The following is a 23,214-nucleotide window of genomic DNA, read 5'->3' as shown; positions in this document are numbered from 1 at the left end:
TAGAAGAGAGTCACCCCCAACACAGCACACACACATACACACTCACACACATACCTATGTACTCACGCTCTCATACACATACATACACACACTCACTACATATACACACACATACTGTCAAACATACACTCACACCCCACACACATGCTCACACACTTATATACTCACACACACTCATACACCACATACACTCGCTTATTCTTTCACCTGGTGATGTCAGAATGTTCCAAATTCCTGACTTTCTGTGCAAGGAATTAAAGCAACAAAGTATTTTGAGGAAGGAATTCAGATTTTCCAGTTCAGTGTTCCCCCTTCCCGCTTTACTGAGGTCTTCCAGGGCACTGGATCCTAGAGTGGATTCTCAAGGAGAGATTCAAGCACAGGATGGAGAGGGGCAGATAGCATCAGTGGGAGTCTTGGTTCAGCAGGTAAGGGAGGCTCAAGGAAGGCTTTGCCAAAGAGGGGTGTTGGATTCGGGTCTTGAGGAATGAATAGGAGTTCACCAAGAGGAAAATTGGAATGAGTAGAGGGAAAGCTAAATGTCAAATCACAGTGGCATGAAAGAAGCCAGCAAATCTTTCCTTCTGTCGGGAGCAGAATGCATGCAAAGAGAAGGCAGAGGGGAGGCCTTCTCTGCCTTCTCTTCGCATGGGGTGTGGGGTGTGTGTGTGCTGGGGCCACACTGTGAAGAACCCTGGACACGAAAGAGAACCTGACTGCTGTTTCCAGAAGCAGGGTGGACTAGGTGCCCTGTCAGTCATCCTGCTGACAGCAATCTAAAATGCTGGATAAAATAAAATAATGAAAACAATGTCCTGAGAGCATCTATGAGCTGGCAGGAAGGAAAAAATACTCAGGTTCAGTACTAAGTGAGGCAAACCCAGAGAGGCGAGCAGAGGCCTGAAACAACGTTTGGCCGCCAGGTGTTTGCAGAACCTTGTGCAATGGAGCACAGCTTTCCGAGGTTGGGGTCTACAGGGCCAGAGGACAAGTCCTAGCCCTCCTTCCTGTCAGGTGAAAAGTCTAATAGGAGACGCCCGGAAAACTGGGGCCCCACCAAAGGCTGAAGAATGAGGAAAAGCTGACCCTTTTCTAAAGTGCAATGAAATGTCCTCAGGCTCGCGTTTGATTGCAACCCTCGTTCCCAGCCCCAAGGTGGCCTGGAAAACCACCTTTTTTCAGATTCTTTCAGAATTGGTCTAGACCACCAGTGTTCTCAGATGCCTCAACGGGAGCAACGCTGAGCCAGGAAGACCTGGCTTTGCTTTTCTGCCCCTAGATCACAGTTTCCCAACCAGTGTGCCCCAGAGACCTCGGCCTCAGCTGAGCGACAGGCGTGCAGGGAACACGTCAGCCCTCAGGGTGACCTGGTGAACTCCAGGCAGCTGGAACTCTCTGGGCCTCTCACCTCCAGCTTTGGCAGCTTGAGACTCTTCCCAATGAGAAAAGGGCTGGGAAGTCCTGAGATGGATGCTGGGAGCCTTGGAAAGATTTGAAGCACGGGAGAGATAAGACCTGATGGCACAAAAGCTGCGCTGGCTGATGCAAGAGGAGGGACCTGACTGGGGAGGCTGGTAGAGAGGCAGGAGGGAGGGGGAGGGGGAAGGAGAAAAGGATTCTGATTTGAGAGATATTCAGAAGGTGGAATTAGGGCAAGGTGTGAGAGAAAGAGACAGGGAGAGAGAGAGACAGAGACAGGGAGAGAGAGGAGAGATTGGAGACCTAGGATTCCAGCTTGGGTGTTTGGGCGCTTGGCATTGCACGACAAGGCTATGCTGCCATATGGGCCTGCCCCCCTGAGCACACACTGTCTGGACCTTCACCACGGGCTGAGGAAGCCACTGGGTCGGAGATACAATAAAGGGACAGGTAAGTGGAGAAATATGCCAAGGCCAGGTTATCGGAAGAGAATTATCCTGTTCTTTTTTCTGGAGGCAGAAGGTTGCTGGGAGAGATAAAACAGCTAGAGGCCTTTCTCTTGGAGTTTTCCCAGCCCTTCATTCATATTCATCTAATTCCATGGCAGGAAGTTCGTCTTATGAATGACTTTAATCCCTCCAGCTGCCTCTGATTCTCACTCCCTAGGACCCCACCCCTGAGCCCTAGATGCTGCCAGCCTTCCAATCTCACATTTATTCATTCATAAATTGTTACTGAGCGCAGCTGTGCTGGACACTGACTGATCCACCTCTGGGCTGAGTAGCTCAGGTTGGCCTGAGGAGGCAGGCTCACCAGCAGACAATTCCAGGCCAGGGTGACAGTTCGTGAGTGCTGACCAGGACTCAGCTACACCCTCCTCCAAATACTATACCCAACACAACCTCTGAGGATGCACTGGAGAGGGGGCTGGGCTCAGAGGCCAGAGCCCTCAGCTCTAGTCCCAGCTCTGGCAATAAAACTTTGAGCAATGCCTGGTCCTTTCCTGGGCCTCCATTCCCCATCTGTATAATGGGCATAATAGAAGTGTGTATTACTGCATGCTTAAAATTCCTCAGGCACCGTGCTGAGTGCTTTTCATGGATTATGTCGTGTGGCTCTTCACTTAATGAATTTATCCGGGTAAAACATTAGCACAGTGCCTGGTATATAGTAGGCACTCAATACTATCACCTCCATTTCACAGACCAGGAAACTGAGGCACAGATTAAAAAATTTGCCTAAGGTAACAGAGCCAGTTAGAGGCGGAACAGGGATTTGAACCAGGTGGCCTGGCCGCAGTGCTCACAGGCCCCTATCCGCAGGAGTTCACTGTTGCCTCGGGGATCCAACCCCAGCTGCCAGGGCCTGGGGGACTTTGGAAGGGTCTCAGGGAGATCAAACCAAGTCAGGCCAGTAAGTGCTAGGAGGCTTGAAAGCCTGGATTGCGATTATTCCAAATGCGAACAGTTTACACAGCTCAGGTGGTGCCTGGCTGGTTTTTGAAATAACGTCAACCAGGTGCTTTACTCTGCGCCAGCCCGTGGGGCCCAGGTCTCTCCCTGTAGGAGTCTTGGGCTTAGATGCGGATGCCCAGCAGGACTCAATGGCAGGGGTTCTGCATGATGGGAGTGGGGGTCTCCGGAGAGAGGGAGGCGTTGTCATAACAACCAGCCTGACACCACACCCACACACACATGCTTTATTCCAGCTGGTGGGGGGTGGCCTGAGGAGGGTGAGCATTGTCCCCACTTGTCCTTTGGGGGCAACGAGAGGAAAGGAGAGGAGGAAGCAGCTGGTCTTGGTGGTCCTTCTAAGATTCACGTAGAACGCACTGCTGCTGGTTACGCTGTCCACTCCTCCTCTCTCCCACAACCGCATCCCCGGGAGTTCCTTGACAGCAGGGACCCTTGGCTCTGAGTCTGTCCTCAGCCCCCAGCACAGGGTCTGGCACAAAGGAGAGGCTCCACGAAGGTTTGTTTTTGACTGACTGACTGACTGACTGAATGGGCTCATTGCTCCAGCCTCCCCACTGGTCTCCCTGTCTCCTGGCCTGCATTCTGTTCACCTTCCTCTGCACTATGGCCTCAAATGTGATCAGACACAGGTCTGACCCTGTCACTCCCCTGCTTAAAACCCATCCAAGTCTCCGCACTGCTCTCCAGATGAAGGCCCCACTCGTGGCCTGGCATTCAAGGCCCTTCCTAGTCTGGGCTTTGCTTTCCCTCCATGAACCCTTATGCTTCTGCTCCAATAATTTCTTTGCAGTTTCTTGAAACATTGTATTTGTGTGTGTGTGTGTGTGTGTGTGTGTGTGCCATGTGATGTGCCCTCCCTGCCTGGAAAGCCCTTCCCTAGTTTGCCTGCCCACGCTTGAAGATCCAGCACACCTGCTACGTCCCGTGAGGCCTTTTGGGACCCTCCCAGGTGGGATGTATCTCCTTGCATCCTTGTCTGTACTTGTGGGGACCACCTCTCCCGCCTATCACCACCCCTGGAATTCCTGAGTTACTTCCTTCTGCCCCTCCCCTGCATAGACAGCCGGGGCCAGATTTGGTTCACCTCTGTTCTCTGAGCCCTGGCACACGGCTGGGCCCAGGCTGGCAATGAAAGCTTATTGAAAGAATAAAGTTCTACATCTGCCAGCAGAAGGAGACAGATGACAAAGACAGAGAGACGAGCCAGAGTGAGACCATTCAGAGCTGGGAGCGGGGCAGGCGCACAGAGGTGGGGAGGGCAGAGCCCATGGGAGGCAGAGGGAGCGGCCAGAGGCCTGACCCACCTGGCCTTTGTCCGGAGCCTCGTGGACCACCCGGCTCCTGCAGCCTGCGTGGCAGGGCGTGAGGTACTCCACCCGAGCGCTGGAGTCACAGACAGGGTTAAAGTCGTCTGACGGGCAGGAGCAGGGCTCCGTGCAGCCTGGAAACAGCTCCAGCCCAGGCTGGGCACTGGTGGGAGAGAAGGCCGGCAAGGTTGGCCTGGCTCTCCCTCCCTCAGGCCACGAGCCAGGGCTCCCTCAGCCCTGAAACCTCCCCTGACGGCCATGGTCAGAGATTTCAACTCCACACAGAGGTTTTTCACTGTCAGAGCTGCTCCATGACAGGCAATGGTGAGCCCCTTGCAGTGAAAGCTGCAAGAGGCCTCCAATGGGAGAAGTGAGGAGCAGAGTCTGGACCAGAGGCTCTGAGACCCCCTTCCAGCCCCAAGACCCTACAAGTCTTTAAGCTGCTTCTGCAAACATCTCTGCTCCTCAATGACCCTTTCTTTTAGGGAACATAAGGTAAATTCTTCTCAGAATTTAGTCTCAGATAAAAAGTGCCTTTATCTCAACGAGCTGGACTGCTTCCTTTTCTGGGAAAATTAGAACTGTATGTGAGGGGCCCAGTCAGAGTACCTGAGTAGTTGTGGGATCTCCGACCTGTTCCTGCCTCTCTCTGGCCTCAGTTTCTCTGTCAGCTCTGCAGGTTCCCCTTCCCATCGCCATCCTGCAGTCTCACGACCTTTCCCTCACTCTCACTGTCCTGTTCACTGTCTAGGGCACATTTTAGATCCACCTGACTCCCTTCGGGGGGCCTGCCCCCAAGTCCCAGGAGTGACTCCGCTCTAGTCTGACCAGGGACAGGGATGCCCAGGGGCAGGAGATCAGAAGGGAGGTGACTCCACCTCTCTGAGCCTTGCTATCCTCATCTGTGAAATGGGGATAATGGTAAGACCCATCCCGGAGATCCCGTGAGGGTTTAATAATATGGAATATGGGAGGAGCTGGACATGTAGGAGTCCCTCAGTTCTCAGCAGCTGTTGGTACCATTAGTTGTTCTGGAGTTTGAGAAATTCTCAGTTTGTTCAGTTGGTCCCCAAAGCCTTCTTCAATGAATTATAACCCAAAGCTGAATAAATTGCAAGAATATAGATGAGAACCTGGATGAGATGAGATGAGATGTCAGGGTCAAGGTTAGAGGCTTCAGAAGAGACAAATGAGGCATGTGAGGTAGGCTCACTTTTTCCCATTTGCTTTTTTAAAAAATTGTGGTGAAATATTCATTTACTTTTTACTCTAAAAATCATGAAAATGTCCTGGCTCCCTCGTCAGACCAGGGGCTTCACAAGGGCCTGGCTGAAGCCCCACCTCGGTGCCTAGAACAAGGCTCTGCAGACAGAAGGACACACACTGGACCTTTGGGAAAACGAGAAGGGATAGGGAAGGAGGGGAGAGGGAAGGGAGATGGGGGAGAGGTCGTCAAGGTGGGAGCTGGGACAGAAAGGGCAAGGGCTGAGCATTCCTGGGCTGAGGCCCCCGCAGTCACACAGAAGGAGCCCCAGGTGTGGAAAGTTGGCCCCTGGGTGGAGGGAGGAGATGCCAAGGGAGAGGAGAGAACAGAGCAAATTGGGGGATTCTAGCTGGGTGTTGGGCCAACCTAAGCCTGGAGCAGTTTCCCAGGAAAAACAAAATCATTCCGGAGAAGAGGCAGCAATGGAACTTCCAACACTCTCTCCAAGACGGTTCCCGGGGGAGAGGGTCTGTGTCTATGGAGGGCTGTGGGCGGGGTGGGGGAAGGAGAAGGGAGATAGGCATCAGAGGCTTCCCCCCTGGAGGGTAGAGGCAGGTGCTGCCCCACAGATGTGGAAAAGAACTCTGGAATTTTAGGGTCATGGAACAGCAGAATTTTAGCTCCCAGCCTCTAAGGACCAAGGATCTCTGAAGTCTCCAGGCCAACTCCTTCCCAGGGCATAAGTCCCCTCTGCAGCACTCCTGATAGGGGCCTTCTTACCTGTGCCGTCCACATAAGTGGCCTTGTCCTGCCTCACCTTCCACCCCGCCCCAGGCCTGAGCTGTCCTGCCCATGAAGTCCCGTCCCTTCCTAGGGGTGCCTGACACCTTCCCTGGAGCATTCAGGAGACAAGTCCCACTGTTCACAGCTGAGCCAAGCGGGGAGGGGAGGGGAGGGGAGGTTTGAGGTGGGGGGCGCCCCACTGATCTGGCCTTATCCGGGCCACCCCCTCCCGTGTCCCTGGCACCCTCCTGCAGCTTTTACTCACAGGCTCTGGCACATACTCACCCAGGCTGGTGGTTGATGCCTGCAATCTGGTGGGTAGAGCAGCCCATGAAGAAGAGGGGCGTGCTGAGAAGCAGGCAGAACAGAGCCCCCAACAGGCAAAGGGTGCCGCAGTGCATGGGGCCCAGGCGGAGGCGCTTGACCAGGATGCCCCCCACCACGATGCCCACGATGGCCAACGGGATGGTGAGGCAGCCTATGAGCAGGTTGGCATAGGATGCTGTGACGGAGAACTGGCGCTCCAGGAACTTGGGCAGGAAGGTGGCCATGCCTGCCACCATGGACGACATGCACACCTGGGACAGGACCACCAGCAGGAAGATGGGGTGGCGCAGGGTCCGCAGCATCACCCTGGGAAAGACTGTTGGGGTGAGGGGAGGGAAGGTCAGAGTGGACTGGCCACGCCACGTGTTTCCGTCCCATCCTGCCTGTTCAATTTGTTCCATTCCTTCCATCCCACCTCATTCCACTTAATTCTGTTGCATTGCATCCCATTACATTTGACTCCTTTCCATGTAATAATATTCCGTCTTTGAAATTCGGTTGCTTTCCATTCCACTGAGTTAGACTGCATTTTATTCAATCGCACTTCTTTCCACTCAGTTCTACTCAAAATGCGATTCCATGTAGTTCCCTTCTATACCATCCTATTTGATTCTGTCTCATTCATCTCATCCCATCTCATATCTTCTGTTCTACTTATTCATCTCATTTTTACCCCCACTCAGTCCTTTCCATCCTGTCCTGCAATAGCTCTTTCCAAGCCAACCCAGGCCTTTGTTTTCCCTTCTGTGTCCCCAACATGGGACAGCGCCCACTCCCCTGATTTCCCCATTCCTAGTTTATGTTTCTCCACAGCACTTTACCTAATATACTACACTTTACTCATTTAGCCATTCTACTGTCACCCCAGCAGAATGTAAGCCTCATTTAGAGCAGGGATTTTTATCTGTTGTGTCCATCGTTGAATCTCCACAGCCCGGGGTATATAGTAGTATACTTATGGAATGAGTGAGAGAATGAATGAACGAGAGAATGGATGAATGGACATACAGACTAATAGGTGATCAAATAGCAAAATGTTGGAGCAGAACCTAAGACCTCCAGAGAAGGTGGAAGCTGAGCAGGCCTGGTGCTGGGCAGCTTCTTGCAGGTAGGACAGAGGTAGGGTCTGAAGAATGAGAGGATCTGGAGAGGTGGAGGGGAAGGAATTCCTATAGGGGCACAGCCGGGGCAAAAGCATGGAAACAAGAACAGACGAGACGGCTCTGGCTTTGAAGCCCTCCGCTCCCATGCTGCCTCCTAAACCAATGCCTGTGTACAGGTCTCCCTCGCTGCAAGTCTGCTAAACTGAAGGGCACATGACATTGGGTTGGTCTTGAACTCTGAGCTTCAGGGCCTTCATCAGCAGGGGTAGCCGAGGTGACGGACCAGAAGGCTTTGTGGGATTTTCTCTCCACCAACAACAAAAGAGAAAGATGTGTTTCTGCCCTCAGGAGGCGAGATGAAGTTAGACATAAGGTATGAGGGAGAGAGGAGAAAAGGCCTTTCTAAGAAGAGGCATCGGGGCTTCCCTGTCGTGCAGTGGTTAAGAATCCACCTGACAGTGCAGGGGACACGGGTTCGATCCCTGCTCCGGGAAGATCCCACATTCCGTGGAGCAACTGAGCCCGTGTGACTCAGCCGCTGAGCCTGCGCTCTGGAGCCCACGAGCCATAACTACTGAGCCCACGTGCCACAACTACTGAAGCCCGCATGCCTAGAACCAGTGCTCTGCAACAAGAGAAGCCACCGCAATGAGAAGCCCGGGCACCACAACGAAGAGTAGCCCCCGCTCACTGCAGATAGACAAAAGCCCGAGTGCAGCAGCAAAGACTCAACACAGACAATATAAAAATAAAAAGAATTTTCAAAAATTAAAAAAAAGAAGAAGAGGCACCAGAGGAGCTTAAACACTTGCCAGACTGGGCTGGTGGGGGGAGATGGCCATGGGCTCCTCTGGGCCGAGTGGGGGTGAAAGCGGGGCTCCCTTCAGTTCCTGCAACTGCAGGGCCAGGGAGTTTCTGTCCTCAGAGCATGGCCAGCCAAGCCAGCTGGTTCCCTAGCCCCCTGGGCCTGGCCAAGAACTGTTTTCTTGGGCAGGGTGGCTGGGAGCTGGGGCTGTGGAATTCCCCCTCTTCCTGTCCCAGGCCTTCCTCCCGTCCTCGGTTCCTTGCCACACACGCAGTGCACTCAGCGGCACTTGGAGCGGGGAGGGAGTGACGCCGGGCCTTCACCCCAGCGAGCTGCCCCAGCTTCCCTCCCTCCTTGAGCTGTCCTGGCCAGGAGCAGCCTGGGCTTGGCCCAAGCTGTATGGGTGACCTCATGGTGCAAGTAGGGCCAAGAGAGGGCAGGGACTCGCCCAAGTTCGTCTAGGAAGGTCTGGGCCAGGCCAGGAGTTGCTGGGAGCTTCCTGGCTCCTCGTGTAAGGGTCGTTGTCCCTTCTATCCCTCCACTCCCACCCCGTCCTGCGTTCCCGTGCCTCCGGATGCCTGACTCCATCTCATGGACTGTTTCCGTCCCATTCTCCTGTGCTCATCACTGCAGTACACTTTGTCCCCATCCTCTATCTCTCTTCAGCATCTGCAATCTGTCCCTAGAACAGATGGAAAATTTCTGGAGGGCAGGGCTATGCCTTTAGTTTAGATAAGGATGCCTGAAGGGGAACTCCAGGGCTGTCTCTAGCTCAGAGACTTTCTTTCCCACTAGACAGGGGCTTCCCTTAAGTCAGCACAATGTCTCCTCCCATCAGACAAGCCAGGGCCTCAGTCCACTGAGAGACTATGTCTCCCTTATCAGACAGGGGCCTCCTCCAGCAAAGAAGCCAGGTCTCCTCCATTAGACAAGACAAGTTCTCCCTCCATTCAGGGACTATGTACCCTCCATCAGACAGGGACCTGTGTCTCTCCCATCAAACAGGGCCTCTCCCAGCTCAGGGACTATGTCTCCCCCATCAGATAGCCTTTCCTTAGCTCAGAGACTGTCTTCCCCTGAGTTTAGGACTCCTCCAGCAGAAGGACCATGTTTCCTCCTCCCTCTGCCTCCCCACTGGTCCTAGGTGGTCAAGGCCAAGCCTTTGGATCAGACTGGCACCTCTGGAGCTCAGCAGAAAGCCCAGAAGCCGGGGTGGCTGACCAGCCACAGGGCCTGTGCCAGCCATGCCTTGGTCTCCCCTAGGATCATGTAGGAGCTGAAACCATCAGAGATAATCTGGCCCAGGACACCTGCTCCAGGATCCAGTTTCAGCAACTGGCCCCAGCTTTCCTCTGGGCTGAAGCCAAAGCAATGATTAACAAGCTCTTCCATGGAACAGCACACTAGGGCCTTCTAGCAGCTAGGGGTGACCTGAGGTTAGGGAATCTAAGCCCTTGCCTCTAGGCCCAGCCTCTTGGGTTCCAGGCCCCCCTTTCCCTGAGAGTACTGGAGAACCAGGGGCTAGATCACTGGCACCTCAGCATCAAAACTTAGGCCCCAAGAAGTGGGCCTAATTAACTTCCTATTGCAAAATTCCTTGGGGATGGGGGGTGGTTCAAGCAAACTCTGTGGTTATCACCCTCCTAAACCACAGGCAGCTCAACTTACTGTCCTGGGATATGGTCAGAATTATAACAGGAGGGCAGGGGTGATGACTGAAGGAATAATTGTATCATATCAATATAAGCACACTTTTTTAATCCATATGAAGGACCTTCCATTCATCCTCCCATTTGAGTCTCCTAACTGTCCTTGAGAGAGGCAGAGCAAGGATTACTGACCCAATCGTTCAGATGAGGAAACTCTGGTTAGGGGAGGAAAGCAACTTGTAAAAGATCGTACGCGCGTCAGTGTCAGGGGCAGCCTCTGAACCGGGTCTTCTGACTCGCTGTCCAGTGCTCTGGCGCACCACAGGCACTCAGTGTTTGTGGGATCAGACTGTTTAGAAAGGATGGTGTAGTCACAACATGGACCCTGGTTATTGATCAATTGAGTTCGTAGTCTCAGGGTCAGAGTGACATGGATCTCACCTCTCACTGTACAGATGGAGAAACTGAGGCCCAGAGAGGAGCAAGGGCCCAGGACAAAAGCCCAGATTTCTGGACTTCAGCCCAGAGCTCCTTTGGCCCATGCCACAGCCAAGGACTTTAATAAAAATAAATATTTACTGAGAGCCTCCTGTTTGCAGGCTCCATGGTGGGAGGAGAAGAGGGGTCACAGATGAGCCAGCACAGGCCCTGAGCCTCAGGAGCTTGGTAGAAGGGTTGGACAGTACAGATCTGAGCTGACACAGGAGTCCTGAGGTCCGGAGAGCCTAGAGGAGAGAGAGCCAGACTGGGGGAAGGACAGAGTGGTTTGACCTAGAGGGACAAGAAAGATTTTAATAGGTGGCGATAAAAAAGAAGATGTTCCAGGCAAAGGGGACCCTTTGAGCAAAGACTGACCAGGAATATATGGTGCTCATGAAGGGCCTGTAGCTGTGGAAGGTGAATCAACAAAGGCTGGAAGGGCTGGATTCTGTACAGTCCCATGTGCCCCTCTGGCCCCACCTCTGGCCTCAGCTCACTCACCTTTGATAAACTGGATGACAGTCAAGTCTGGGGCAATCTGGGCTAGGCCATCCTTCTTCTCTGGGGACTCCCCAGGGCTCCGCTCAGAGGAGGCGTCCTCACCCTGGAAAGACACATGGCCAAGGGCAGTCAGCTGGAGGCCAGGCATTCTGCTCAAAGATGCTCTGGGCTGGGGTAGGGAGCTCTGGGAGAGGAGAGGGCGGGGGTCTGTCACTGCCAGCAGTGTCCCATTTGTTCTTGGCCCCGTAGATACTTAAGTAGTTTTTGAAGAAATGGATGAAATTCCAACGGTTGAACTCTGTCATCACCATTATTAACATCATAATAACCGACATTACCATGAAAATTCCCACCGTAACCACCACCATCATCATTATTCTCATCACCTTAAATATCACCCCCATTCACATCACCAATATCATCATAAGTAAACAACCAATATAGTCCTTACTATTGTCATTGTCTCTGTCAAGGTCACTAATTGTCTGCGCAATCTCACAATCATTATCACATCATCACTGTCACCTGACCCTTCAGAATCACCAGCAACAACGTCATTATCGGAATCACTAATACCATTATCGCCGTCTCTCACATCACTGTTCTCCCTACCACTGTCTTCACCACCACCAGCAGCATCACCAACTTCTATCCAAGGTTATCGCCACCCCGCTATCTTCAGTTCCGTATCCCTCATGGCTGTCATCACCTGGAGAGCCACCATGAGCAGGGGCCTCCAGCGCCCATCCTGTTCCATCCTGTCTGCTGCGACAGGGAGGGAAGTGGGTTGGGAGAGCCAAGAGGCAACAGCCCCCTCCTCCTTTTGGATGAGTCAGACCACACCCAGAGGGGATTACGCAGCCCTGCGACCACACTATGAGGAAGCTCATGGCTACCCTGTAGTGTGCCCCTCCACCTAGGTGAGGATGGCCTCTGTGCAACTCCTGAAAAAAAGGTCTCTGATCCCAGGAAAGAGAAGACTAGGGGTGATACAATTATGGTCTTCTGATTGCACCAAAGAGGGAAGGAAATAAAGATAGATAATGGTTAATGGTTACTAAGCACTTACTACCACCCCAGTGCTGTTCTAATGACAAATCCATTAACTCATGGAACCCTCACAGCAACTTTCTGAAGTAGGTACCATTGTAATCCTTATTTTTCAGGAGATAGAACTGGGACAGAGAGAGATGAAGTAACCTGCCTGGTCACACAACTAGTAAGTGGTTTGGCTAGGATTTGAACCCCGACAGCTTGACTCCAGGGCCTGTGTGCATTTGGCTGGTTTACCCTAAGGGCAGGGGGAACCAAGGCCCTGAGGGAACCAGCACTAAGTGCTGGGTATTCTGCCTGCCTTACTCCAATACAGCAGTGCTTGCAGGCAGGTACTATTACTGTACCCATTTTTTATATGAGGAACTAAGTCTTAGAGAAGTTGCTTCTGGCACAGGGTCATTCAAGTATGAGTGATCAAGTGGGGTCTGATTTTACTACATTTTTCTGTGCAGCCCGAGACCAAGATTAGAAGCAACAAGTTCCATGGAGAAAGACTGAAGCCCAATGTGACGAGCAGCTTGGATGAGCCTGCCCTGGGAGGAAGTGAGTTCCCCATCATTAGGAGCATGCAAGCACAAACTGACTTCGCCCTGGTCTGGGGTGCTATATACCATGGGGAAGGGTGGGTTGGGCTGGAGAGCTCATCTGAGGTCTCTGGTTCTGCCTCTTCTCTCCCCACAGAGCCTCTGTGAGGTCCCCATAAGCTTCATCCTCTGACTGGTGTCTGACACCTTCTCTTCTGTCTCCCATCTTTTTTTTTTTTTTAAGGGAGCAAATACTGGATCTCCCCACATTTCAGGACCTCCACGAGGGCCCCCACCCTGGGAGTGCCCTGTTCCAAGCCTCTTCCACCTTACTTCCAGGTGTTGGCTGGCTCAAGGCTGGCCCTGCCCCAGCAGGGAAATTCATTCAAACATCTGTTCAAGTGTGTTTGTCCCCCGTGGGCTTCTCCCTTCCTCGTCTCTGCTTTTTATTCCAGCAGGTACTGGGCTCTGGGTTTCCTGGCCTCAGGGGAGATTCGTGGCAGGGCAGAAAGTCATGGTTGCAAGATTTTCCTTTCTGGCTTTTGCTTCCAAAGCCTGATGCCATTGAGAAGATTAATCTGGGTGTTCTGGGGGGTGGGGAGGGGGGCTGTGAGGAGAGGGAGAGGAGAGAGGGGTTCCCTGAGAAGCAGGAAGCCACATAGCCTCTGCGACAGTACCCAAGGAAGCAGTTCACTTCTGGGGGGCAGGCTGCAGAAGGACTTAAGGAGGCTGGGTCCCCATGTTCCCAGTCACATGGAGCTTCTCAACTCCTAGCAGGTTAAGGGGGGGCCACATGGGCCAGGATGGATTGAGGCTGATACCTGCTAGGGGTGCGGTGGGGGTGAGGATAGGACCTCCCTGGTGCCTGGACACCCTGTAAGACCTCAGGACCTTTACTTCACCTTGGTGGGGGAGCCCTGAGAAAGGCTGAAGTTGAGTTTCCTACTGAGCCAGGAGGATGGGCATTCAGAGTAGAAGTTAAGTTGATTTTCAGAGAAAATAACTATCTATCTTATACACACTTAGGGTCTGAGTAAAACCTTGTTCAGTGTCTCTCCCTTGCTGAACTCTGAGCTCTGCAAGAGGAGGGACCACGTTTACCTTGTTCTCTGTTGAAACTCTGATGCCTAGCACAGGGCCTGGAGTGAAATAGTGCATGTCTGTGAAACATCTATGAAAAGAAGGAGTGCAAGAGATGGCTCCCACAGGCAGTGGGTGCAGGCAACGCCAGGCTCTTGGAAGGAAAATGAGAAGAACATCAACGGGAGATGCTATAGTGCTGGCAGCAAGCTCAGAGATGGCTGCTGGTTCAAGGGAGGGCAAAGGGTCCACACTGAGCCCCCAGGGCCTAGCAGAACGGAGACTCCAGGCATGCCAGGCCACTGGTATGTGGGCTGGTGGCCCCTGCTCCAGCCTCACTGGGACCTGCAAGGGAAGGAGACTTACACGCCACACAGGAGCAAATAAGTTGTGAGGTTAGGTAATGCCGACTAAAACCTGGCACTTGCCGTCTGCCTCTACAAGGATTAAATCACAAGCTGCTGTGACCACCGACCTTCAACATCCCCTGAAAGGAGTTCAGGGTGGAGACCAAGAATAAGACACACTGTGCTCTGGGAAAAACTGGCAGAACAGGCCTTCAGACAGTTAGATATTTTCAGAAGATTTTATGAGCCCAGTTTGTGCATCTCCTCGTATCTAGAAAAGCACTAAAATCCTTCATGGTGACGTCTGCTCCTAGCAGCAACCTTCTACAGAAATGTGTGCTTGACTGCATGTACCACACCTCCTTCCCCAGCTTCACCAAAATCACATACATACTGACCTTCCCCCCTACCTCTTTGGAGCAGTTTCTCAGAGCTATCTGAAATGCTGTCTCCCAGGCTATAGTCCTCATTTTGCCCCAAATAAAACTTAATTCACAACTCTCATGTTGTGCTTTTTTTTTTTTTTCAGTCGACAGTAACTTGCACAACATCACACAACTGGCAAGTGGCAGAACGAAGATCTGAGCTCAAGCCTGCCCGAGTCGAAAACTTACCCTTTATGCACCAAGCCCTGTGAATCAGAAGTCTGGTGCAGGACTGGCGGAATCAGGAGGCACCTTCGTGGGGTGATGTGAAGGGGCCTGACATCTGAGTCTTGCTTCTCTGGATGAGGCACTGGGGGTCTATTATTCATTTATATCTCAGAGCTGTGCTGTCTGTTGCAGCCACCAGCCGCACGTGGCCACTGAACACTGGAACAATGGCCGGTCCAAATTGAGACGGGCCGTAAGTGTAAAACACACATTGCATTTCAAAGACTTGGTATGAAAAAATGGAACGGAAAACATCTCACAATTAGTTTTTCATAGTTATGATATGCTAAAATGAGAATGTTTTAAATATAGTGGATTAAAGAAAATTCTTCTTAAAATTAATTTCTTTTCCTTTTGAATGCGGCTACTAGACCATTTAGAACAACATTTGTGGCTCACGTGATATTTCTTTTGGATATGCTGCCTTAAGGAGAGTTAGAATCTCCTTACTCTGTTCTGAGTCCTAGCCAAGCTGTGAGAGAGCGTGTGGGAAGGTCCAGGGTCCCGGAGCGAAAGGGGTGCTGCCCCAGGAATGGAAATAAGAAGGGTGGGGGATAGATTGACAACCTCCTAGGTTTCCTATCAGGGAGAGGCAGTCTTGCCCTTCAGACAGGCAACATCTTGTGAGTTCCTTGCCTGGGGTTCCTTGTCCCCAAGTAAACAGTAAAAACAACCACAGTGTCAGCTGCTGCCACATGTATAACCCTACGTGGTCTACACTGCACTTTCACATCCACCCTGTCATTTAATTCCCACAACAGTCTGGTGTGGGGACGATTACTGCACCTATTTCACAGAAGAGGAAGCGGAGGCCCCCAAAGGGCAAGTGTCACCCAGGGAGCAATGGGCAGACTAGGCTTTATTACCACCCCCTGTGCCCATATTGACCTCTGGGCTTTGGGGACGGGAGGGGAGGGACAGACCTTCAGGGGTTGCGGGGTCAGGAGGGCATCCAGGCAGAGGTGAGCTCTGGGATTGGAGAGATAGGAAGGGAACGGTTATTTGAAACAGGGACATATACTAGCAGAAGGGCAGGGGTGGGAAGAGAGGTGTCTGGGAGGTGGGAGGAACCAACTGACGACAGCCAAGAACCTCTCGGGAGAGGAGCATGGCGGTTCAGAGGGCCAGGCTGAGGGACTTGGGCTTTCTTCTATGGGTGCTGGGTACACTGACCTCCAGCCTCTGTCTCTGTGCTCTCCAGAAGTTTCCGCCTCTCTCTCCACATCTGTTTTGAGGACTCCTGACTAATAGTGGGCTCCAGAAACAGGAATCATCGAGCCTCTGCTCAGAGTGGAGCTCAGAGTATGACCAATCTGGGTTGTTTCCCCAGGTCAGCATGTCTGGGCTGAGGGAGCTGGTCAGAACTTCCCCTCTCGGGCTGTGTGCTGAATGCTGCAGCCCGTGGGACCCGGGACGCTGTGTGGTCCAGCACGAGGAAGGTCCCACTGCCTGTGGGGCCTCAGGGGGCCCAGGAGCTGTCCTTAGAGGAAGCTGGGTTCCTTGAAGGCTCTAGGCCGGGGCTGTGATCCCAGCCCCACAGAGCCAGTGCTGACCCTGATGGGTGATGTGGAACTCTCTGCCAGCCCTCAGCTTCCGTCACATCTGGCCTCAGGAAGCAGCCACAGGGATGGGGTTATATGCTTAACTTCCTACCCTCTATGGGAGGGAGATCGTGTCTTCTAGCAGAGGTCCTGGACATCTGAGCTTCTCTGAGGGAACGGTGTGCTCCTGGCTCTCTTACAATGGGATTCTTGCAACTGGCCACACCTCTTTTACCTGTGGCTACCAGAAAGCTCAGGACCCAATAAGTGTTTCAATGAGTGGTCTTGGTCTTGATCGAGTGACTCAGCACAGGCCCTGCGATGGTTCTTCCTGGGCCTGAATCCCAGCTCCACCTTTCACTAGCCATTCCACCAGGTTATTTAATCTCTCTGTAACTCGGTCCCTCGGGAGTAAAATGGGGGTAACAGCTATTTCATAGGTGGGTTACAGGGATTAAATGGGCTATTAATACAAAGGGCTTAGAACAGTGGATGGCACAGAGTAGGCAGTACATGTTGGCCTAATTTCTCACTCTCTTACTAGTACTGTACATGTATTTGGTGTGAGCCCTATGGAATATAGTGGAAGTAGGATATAGAAAAGCATCTAAGAAGAATATTGGAAGAAAAGGTAATTTTTCCTTTTAAGAGCTGGCCTAATCCATGCTGAGAACAAGCACTCCTGGTTCCTGAGCCCGCGTGTCAGGTATTGAACCACCCACCTCAACACTTTGCCCCATTTCCTTCTTACAAACCCCCCAAAATATAGATTGTATGGTTATACCCATTTTATAGATTTCAGACTTAGTGACAGAGTCAGAATTCATACCCAGGTCAGGGCGGTGCAGACAAAGCTGCTGTCGGCCTTCCTCCCTGCCGCTAAGAGATGCCTCCAGCGCAGACACTAAGGAAACGCTTACACGGTGCCTCACGGGCCAGATAGGCTACCAAACACCTCTCTCCTTTAGCCTCAGTCTCCTCCTCTATCATTTGGTGGTATTGGACTAGACCAATGTTTTTAAAACTGGTTTTTGCAACAGAACCCTTTTCCCAAGTGAAATCTCACTCAAAAGACTGGTAGAAAAACACCGAAAAGTAGAACTGGTCTGATTGAAGTGTGTGTCTGTGTGTGTGTGTGTGTGTGTGTCTGTGTGTGTGTAGGAGAGGAAGGTCCTTAGCCCTGCTGGGGAACCCCCCCCCCTTCAGTCTCCCTATGGTGGCATCCTTTGGGTTCTGTGGGGTGCAGTTTGAAAACCACTTGAGCAGATCACTCCAAAGGGCCTTCCAGCCCCAGTGTATGAGGAAGCTCTGATCCACACCAGGCCAGGGAGAGGAAGGCTCTCTTCAGACCTTTGGGGCCAAGACCTGGCCTTGTACAGACGGGTACAGGGGGAGGTGGTGATGGCCAAGCTCTGGGCACAGCCTTGACCCTCTCTGGGCCTCAGTCCCTCTGTCTGTAAGAGGCAGTGGGCGTTGAAGTGGACGATCACACAGGTCCTTCTACCTTAGAGAGCTGAGGTGGGGTGAGGGTGGAGTCACAGGCTTGGGTCACCTGGGATGGGGAAGGAAACAAGAGGGCTCCCAAGCTGGCTGGGAGGGCTCTGGAGGCAATGCCAGCAAGGAAGAGACTCCAGGCAGAGGGAAGACCTGTGTCACCCCGAATCTCACAGGGGCTGCAGTGGGAGCACAAAGTCCCAGGGGAACAGGGGCCTTCCGCCTGGGCAGACCCCAACAGACGGGCCCTAAGTCCTAGGTTTTCAAGGCCATTGCCACTGCCCACTCTTGTCCCCATCCCTGAACATTTTCCCAAAGAAGCACATTGAGGTTAATGACTAGGAGACAATGGATTTCATAGACTCAGGCCAAAACTGTAGCTGTTTAGAAATGTGAATTTTGGGAGTCACACAGCATTTGAGGCGGAGAATCTTAGAATAATAGAACATAAATACTCGAGAATCTTCAACTACTAGAAACATAGAACTTTAAAACCAGGTAATATTCTAATCCCAGACTCTGGGAGATACCCCAGAATAACAGACACTGAGGCTGCTGGGAAATATGACAGAGGCCAGTGGTGTTCAGAGTCTGGGTGGGGACACAGGATCTCCAGGGGATCTCTTCTCAGCCCCTGGTCCAGCCTGAAGGGTAGCTCAGAAGGGCCTAAGGAGAGCACAGGAGGGCTGCTGGCTGAATGGGATCCTACAGCCACAAAGCTGTATGGGCCCAGTTGACCTGCTAGGGAGCCCCTAAGAGACCATCTTTACTCTATGGGCTCTGCAGAGCCATGTGCCAGGAGCCCGGCGGCTTGACAGGACCTTAGAAACTGGCTAATTGTAGACAGGGAGACTGAGGCCTGAGAGAGGTGAGGCCTGCCCTGGTTCACTTCTAGAAAGACGTCTGGGTGGCCACCTGAGCTCTGAGGTCACAGACACGTGGACAGAGACAAAGGCAGGGAAGCAGAGCTCCTGCCCCTCCCATGCCGATATGGCCTCCCCCATCCCCCATCCCAGAGTCTTTTCTGTGGAGACTATTAATCCCCTCCCCCCTGGCAGAGAACTCTAAGCACAGGCCATGGGAGAAACCTGAGCTGTCATTCAGTCATCCTCCGTCTGTCTGCTCCTGGCCTTCTTTCACTACCTGAAAGCTCCTTGGGGCAAGGGCTGTGGGATACACCCCTCGGTCCTCCTGTAAAAGTGCTCATGTACTGCCCCATAGGCAGGGAGCCACTTAAAGGAGACACCAATGAACCTGCCAGAGGTAGCAGACTTTGTCCAGTCTTCTGCGTATTGTACGGACAGGGACACTGAGGCCAGAGACCTCCTCCGGGTCACGCAATCCTTATATAATCTACCACTATCTCCTGGATACCAGTAAAAGCTGCATTTACTTCTAGGGGGGTATTTAGAGAACCCCTGAGCCTGGGAGGGGGTGCTTGAAGGGACTTCAGAAATAGTCCCCCACTTCACTTTCTCCCCTCGCCTGTTCCGACTCCCCATGGAAGATACACATCCCATGTATGAGGACCTGGGCTTTCTGGCTGCCAATTTTGCCTAATTGGGCCCTTCCTCCTGGTCCATCTCCCTCCCCATCAGTGGCCTGAGTGGGCTGGGCCAGCCCAAGCAACTGCAAGCAGACCCAGCCTAGGTAGCCTCAGGAGGCGGGGGAACAGTTCCTCCCACATCAATATTTATTGCCTGAATGCTGCTGGAAGCAGATCATCATGTTCTCAGCCTTCGGTTCTTTTTTAAGAACCTCTCACCGCCTTCCCTCCTCACTCCCCATCTCCGATGTGCTGAGAGAATGAATCCAGACAGCCAGACAGGTTCACAGCGAGGGAGCCAGGGTTTCAAGTCATCACAGAGACACAGCTCTAAAAATCCGAATCTCTGCATCACAGCAGCTTCCGCTCAAGGAATAGTGCACTCTCCGAATCCGAGGCACACAGAATCCTGCTCCAGGAATCTAAACTCAGCATCGTACACGACAGAACAGAATGGGGAAGTGACTTGCTCAAGGTCACATGACCGAGCCCAGCACAGCCGAGGCTCAGCCTTGTTTCTTCCACCTCTTCCACCCCATGGCTCAAGTGACACTTCTTCTCTGTTCAAATTCAGAACAGAGAAGTGCCGCTTCTCTGTGGCAAGACCCAGCTTGGAGACTGTCCGTAACTGGCAACCCAGTCTCTTCCCTTCCTTCCTCTGTGATCACCCTTGCTTCTAAGAACTCTTCCCCAAGTTCCAGGAATTTCTTCTCATTCATATTTTGGCGTGAGCTAGGCAGAACCAGGAAGGACCATCTGTGGTTCCAAGCTGTCTTCTTCCCCTGAAACTGGTCTCTCTCCAACGCCTGCCTTGCCCGCCTCTGAGCCAGCATCAACCCTTCACTGCCTCTGGAGGCCCATCCCATAGAGCAAGATCCAGGTCTGTGTGGTCCCCCTCCTGCGTGGCCCTTTGGACTCATCCTCACGCCCTGCCTTACTGCCAATGCACTGGTTCCTGCCTGGGTCAACACCACAGCTGTCACATCGATCTCCCTGCCCCCAGCTGCTCTCTGCACACTCCCCTGTCCCTACCAATCCCTTCTGTTCTTAGCACCTGGTGCTAAAGCCGTAGGACTCCCTCCAGGGCTACCCACTGCTCTTGAAGCTGGAAGGCAAGCCTTTTCGTGTTCTGGCCTCTGCTGGCTGTCCCAACATCAATTTTCTTTGGTCCCCCCCAACCCCATGTATATTATAGCCTCTGCTGCAGCAGCGGGTGGGAGATGGGCTGGTGAAGGCAGCCAGGTGTGGTGTCAGAATGACTTGGGGTCAAGTCCCAGCTTTTCCAGGCAGAGACATTTTCAGCCCTTCCTCTTAGGCCTAAATTTTCTTGCTCTAAGGATGAGGCACTATCTCACATTACAGCAAACATTCAAACGCACCAACCTGCAACATTAAATTGAATTATTCTTGCTGCAAAATATTTGACAGGATTTTTATAAATTGTCCCTTTGAAATTGAACTACTTAGCAACAACTAACTTCCTTAATTTATGACTGTGATTTCTCAAAATCCTGGCACAGAGGTCCTAAAACTCTTGTAAATAAGGGTGTTAGGAGAATCTTTTGATCTAATATTTAGTCTTTGATCCCGGTTCCTGACACAGAGCTCCTAAGATCTTTGTAATTTCCTGAGTGGTAAGAGCATCTGACACCGAGCCCCGAAATCCCTTGGAATTTCCTGGTGATAGGAACGTCTTTTGTTTTAATGAGGTGACTCTGGTGGGCTCCTGGATGAGGGCTGGTCACCAGAAAGATCAAGCCATGATCGGAAGCTTGGAACTTTCAGCCCACCACAGCCCCCTAATTCTGCAGAGAGGAGAGAGAGGCTAAAAGGGAGTTAATCATCAATCATGCCTATGTGATGAAGCCTCCATAAAAAATGCCAGTAGTATAGGGTTCAGGGAGCTTCTAGGTTGGTGAACACAGCCAGGTAGGTGATGTACCCAACTCCACAGGGACAGAGCTCCTGTGCTCGGCACACTCCCAGACCTCGCCCTATGTATCTCTTTATCTGGCTGTTCATCTGTATCATTTACCATATCCTTTATTATGTAATAAACTGGTGAACATAAGTCAGTGTTTTGCTGAGTTCTGTGAGCCACTCCAGCAAACAATCAAATCCACAGAAATCTTACGTGGGGACAGGTAAAACAGGACTGTCTTTCCTTTATACTCCCAGACTTGGGAAAAAAGAAAGTCTAATGCACAAATTTTCAGAATGTAACGAAATGTGTATGAGTGTTCTGAAGCTGACGCTAGTGACATACAATTGAGCTTTTATAAGACATTTCTATTTTGTCTTCTTTTGTATTTTAGAGCCAATTTATTGTTTTTCAGGCCTCGTGTTTTTGTGGGTCCCTGGAAAACTTAGAGGTCCCTGGCCCAGAATCATCTCTCATGCCCAGTGGCCTCACATGGTCCTGCCTTCTCCTACTACCTGTGACCTTGAGCACATCCTTGCACCTCCTGGGCCTGTGCCGTCCTCTGAGGAAAGACCATGAGCCGCACAGAAGAGTTCAGTGAGATACCCCTGCAGTACCTTGCCAGTTACTTATCTTAACAACTTATCTGTCTCTTAAAGAGACTCCGTCCTCAGAGTCTAGGCTATGCCTGGTTTAAGTAAGGGTGGAGACCATGTGCTGAGCCCCAGGGTCCAGCCTTACGCCTGGCCCCAGGGAGGCACTCAGTACATGTCTGTCCCCTCACTGTCCCTGAAAAGGCCAGGTTCATTTCTATAGCCAAATCCTTTGCCCAGGCTGTTTCCACACCGAGAATGCCCCTCCCTTTCCTTTCCATGCTTCTGCACGTCCTTCATTGTCCAGTTCGACTCCCCTCTCTTTAGAGAAGCCTTCCCAGACCCTCCTGCAAACCCTCCACCTCCTCCCAGTTCTAACATTGCTATAGCACGTTCAGAATCTACCAAACACTTTAAGCAAAAAGCAGAGAGGTGGTAGGGTAGTGGTTAGAATGAGGGGAGTAGGCTCAGACAGGATTGGGTTCTGCTTCCAGCACTGTCCTTGCTGGTCTCGTGATCTTGGGTAGGTCACTTCCATCTCTGGCCCTCGAGCTCCTCAGCCGTGGAGGGGCAGGAAATACACACTGTGCAGGGACGTCGGGGAGATGGCTTTGCAAGCTGTGATGTGCAGTGCCCAGGAGGGATGGAGTTTAAAGTTATCAAGGAGGACAAGTGGGTTGGGGGTGGAGCCTGGACTAGAGTGGGGCGTGGAGGGGGCTTACTTTGCTGACAGGTGGGTCTGAAACTGCCAAGACCTTTCGCCGGAAGCGAAGCTCACATTTCTCCTTGGGCATCTCCTTGGGGAAGAAGAAGTAGGGGGTGGCAGCCAGGGCCACGGTGCCAGCGGAGATGAGAAAGCCCAACCACCAGGCACCCACCCATCGGGGGTCCTTTGAGGTCAGGCTGATGCCACCTGGAAGAGAAGACCATGCGATATTAGGGTCAAGGTGGGCTGTCACTTCTTGGCCACCACTCTGGGACTGGCCTCTTGAGACATGAAGTGGCCTGTGCTGGGAGTCAGGAGATCTGGGTTCCAGTTGTGCCAGTTAGTATATCCTGTGTGACCTTGGGCAAGTCCCTGACCCTTCCTGGGCCTCAGCTTTTTCAACTATTAAGGCAATGTGTGTCGTGGTCAAGGTCATGGACTTTGGAAATGGACCGCTGGGTCTGAATTCCATTGCTAACATAACCCTGGGCAAGTTACTTAACCTCTCGGTGCCTCGGTTTCCTCCTCTGTAAAGTACAGATATTAGTAGCACTTACATCATAGGGCTGATGTGAGAATCATAGAAACTAATACGTGTAAAGCACTTAGAATAGTGCTGGCACATAGAATGTCTACATGGGTGTTTTCTCTTTGCTTACTGTTACTACTGTGATTATTATTAGGAAACTGATGGCGAGGA

The 23,214-nt window shown here is 52.1% G+C and overlaps 1 protein-coding gene and 1 long non-coding RNA gene across 9 annotated transcripts in view; one reads left to right on the top strand and one right to left on the bottom strand.

Annotated features, from left to right (window-relative positions):
• SLCO2B1 (solute carrier organic anion transporter family member 2B1) overlaps positions 1-23,214 on the bottom strand; it is a 53,195-nt gene that overhangs the window by 7,358 nt on the left and 22,623 nt on the right. For all 8 annotated transcript variants that reach the window (XM_049713662.1, XM_033405735.2, XM_049713661.1 and 5 more), the window contains 4 exons: positions 22,531-22,721; positions 11,054-11,156; positions 6,474-6,831; positions 4,199-4,364 (listed from right to left, as the gene is read on the bottom strand). In XM_049713662.1, coding sequence (XP_049569619.1) covers positions 4,199-4,364; positions 6,474-6,831; positions 11,054-11,156; positions 22,531-22,721 — 818 coding nt within the window. The remainder of the gene's footprint in view (positions 1-4,198; positions 4,365-6,473; positions 6,832-11,053; positions 11,157-22,530; positions 22,722-23,214) is intronic.
• LOC125965209 (uncharacterized) lies at positions 11,150-12,872 on the top strand. The gene is made up of 2 exons (XR_007478855.1): positions 11,150-12,272; positions 12,562-12,872. It is a non-coding gene; the product is annotated as an uncharacterized LOC125965209 (long non-coding RNA).

This window comes from Orcinus orca, chromosome 8 (genome assembly GCF_937001465.1).
Source record: "Orcinus orca chromosome 8, mOrcOrc1.1, whole genome shotgun sequence".
Taxonomy (NCBI): Eukaryota; Metazoa; Chordata; class Mammalia; order Artiodactyla; family Delphinidae; genus Orcinus; species Orcinus orca.
Note: the sequence above shows the minus strand (reverse complement) of the source record. Positions and strands in the feature narration are given on the sequence as shown.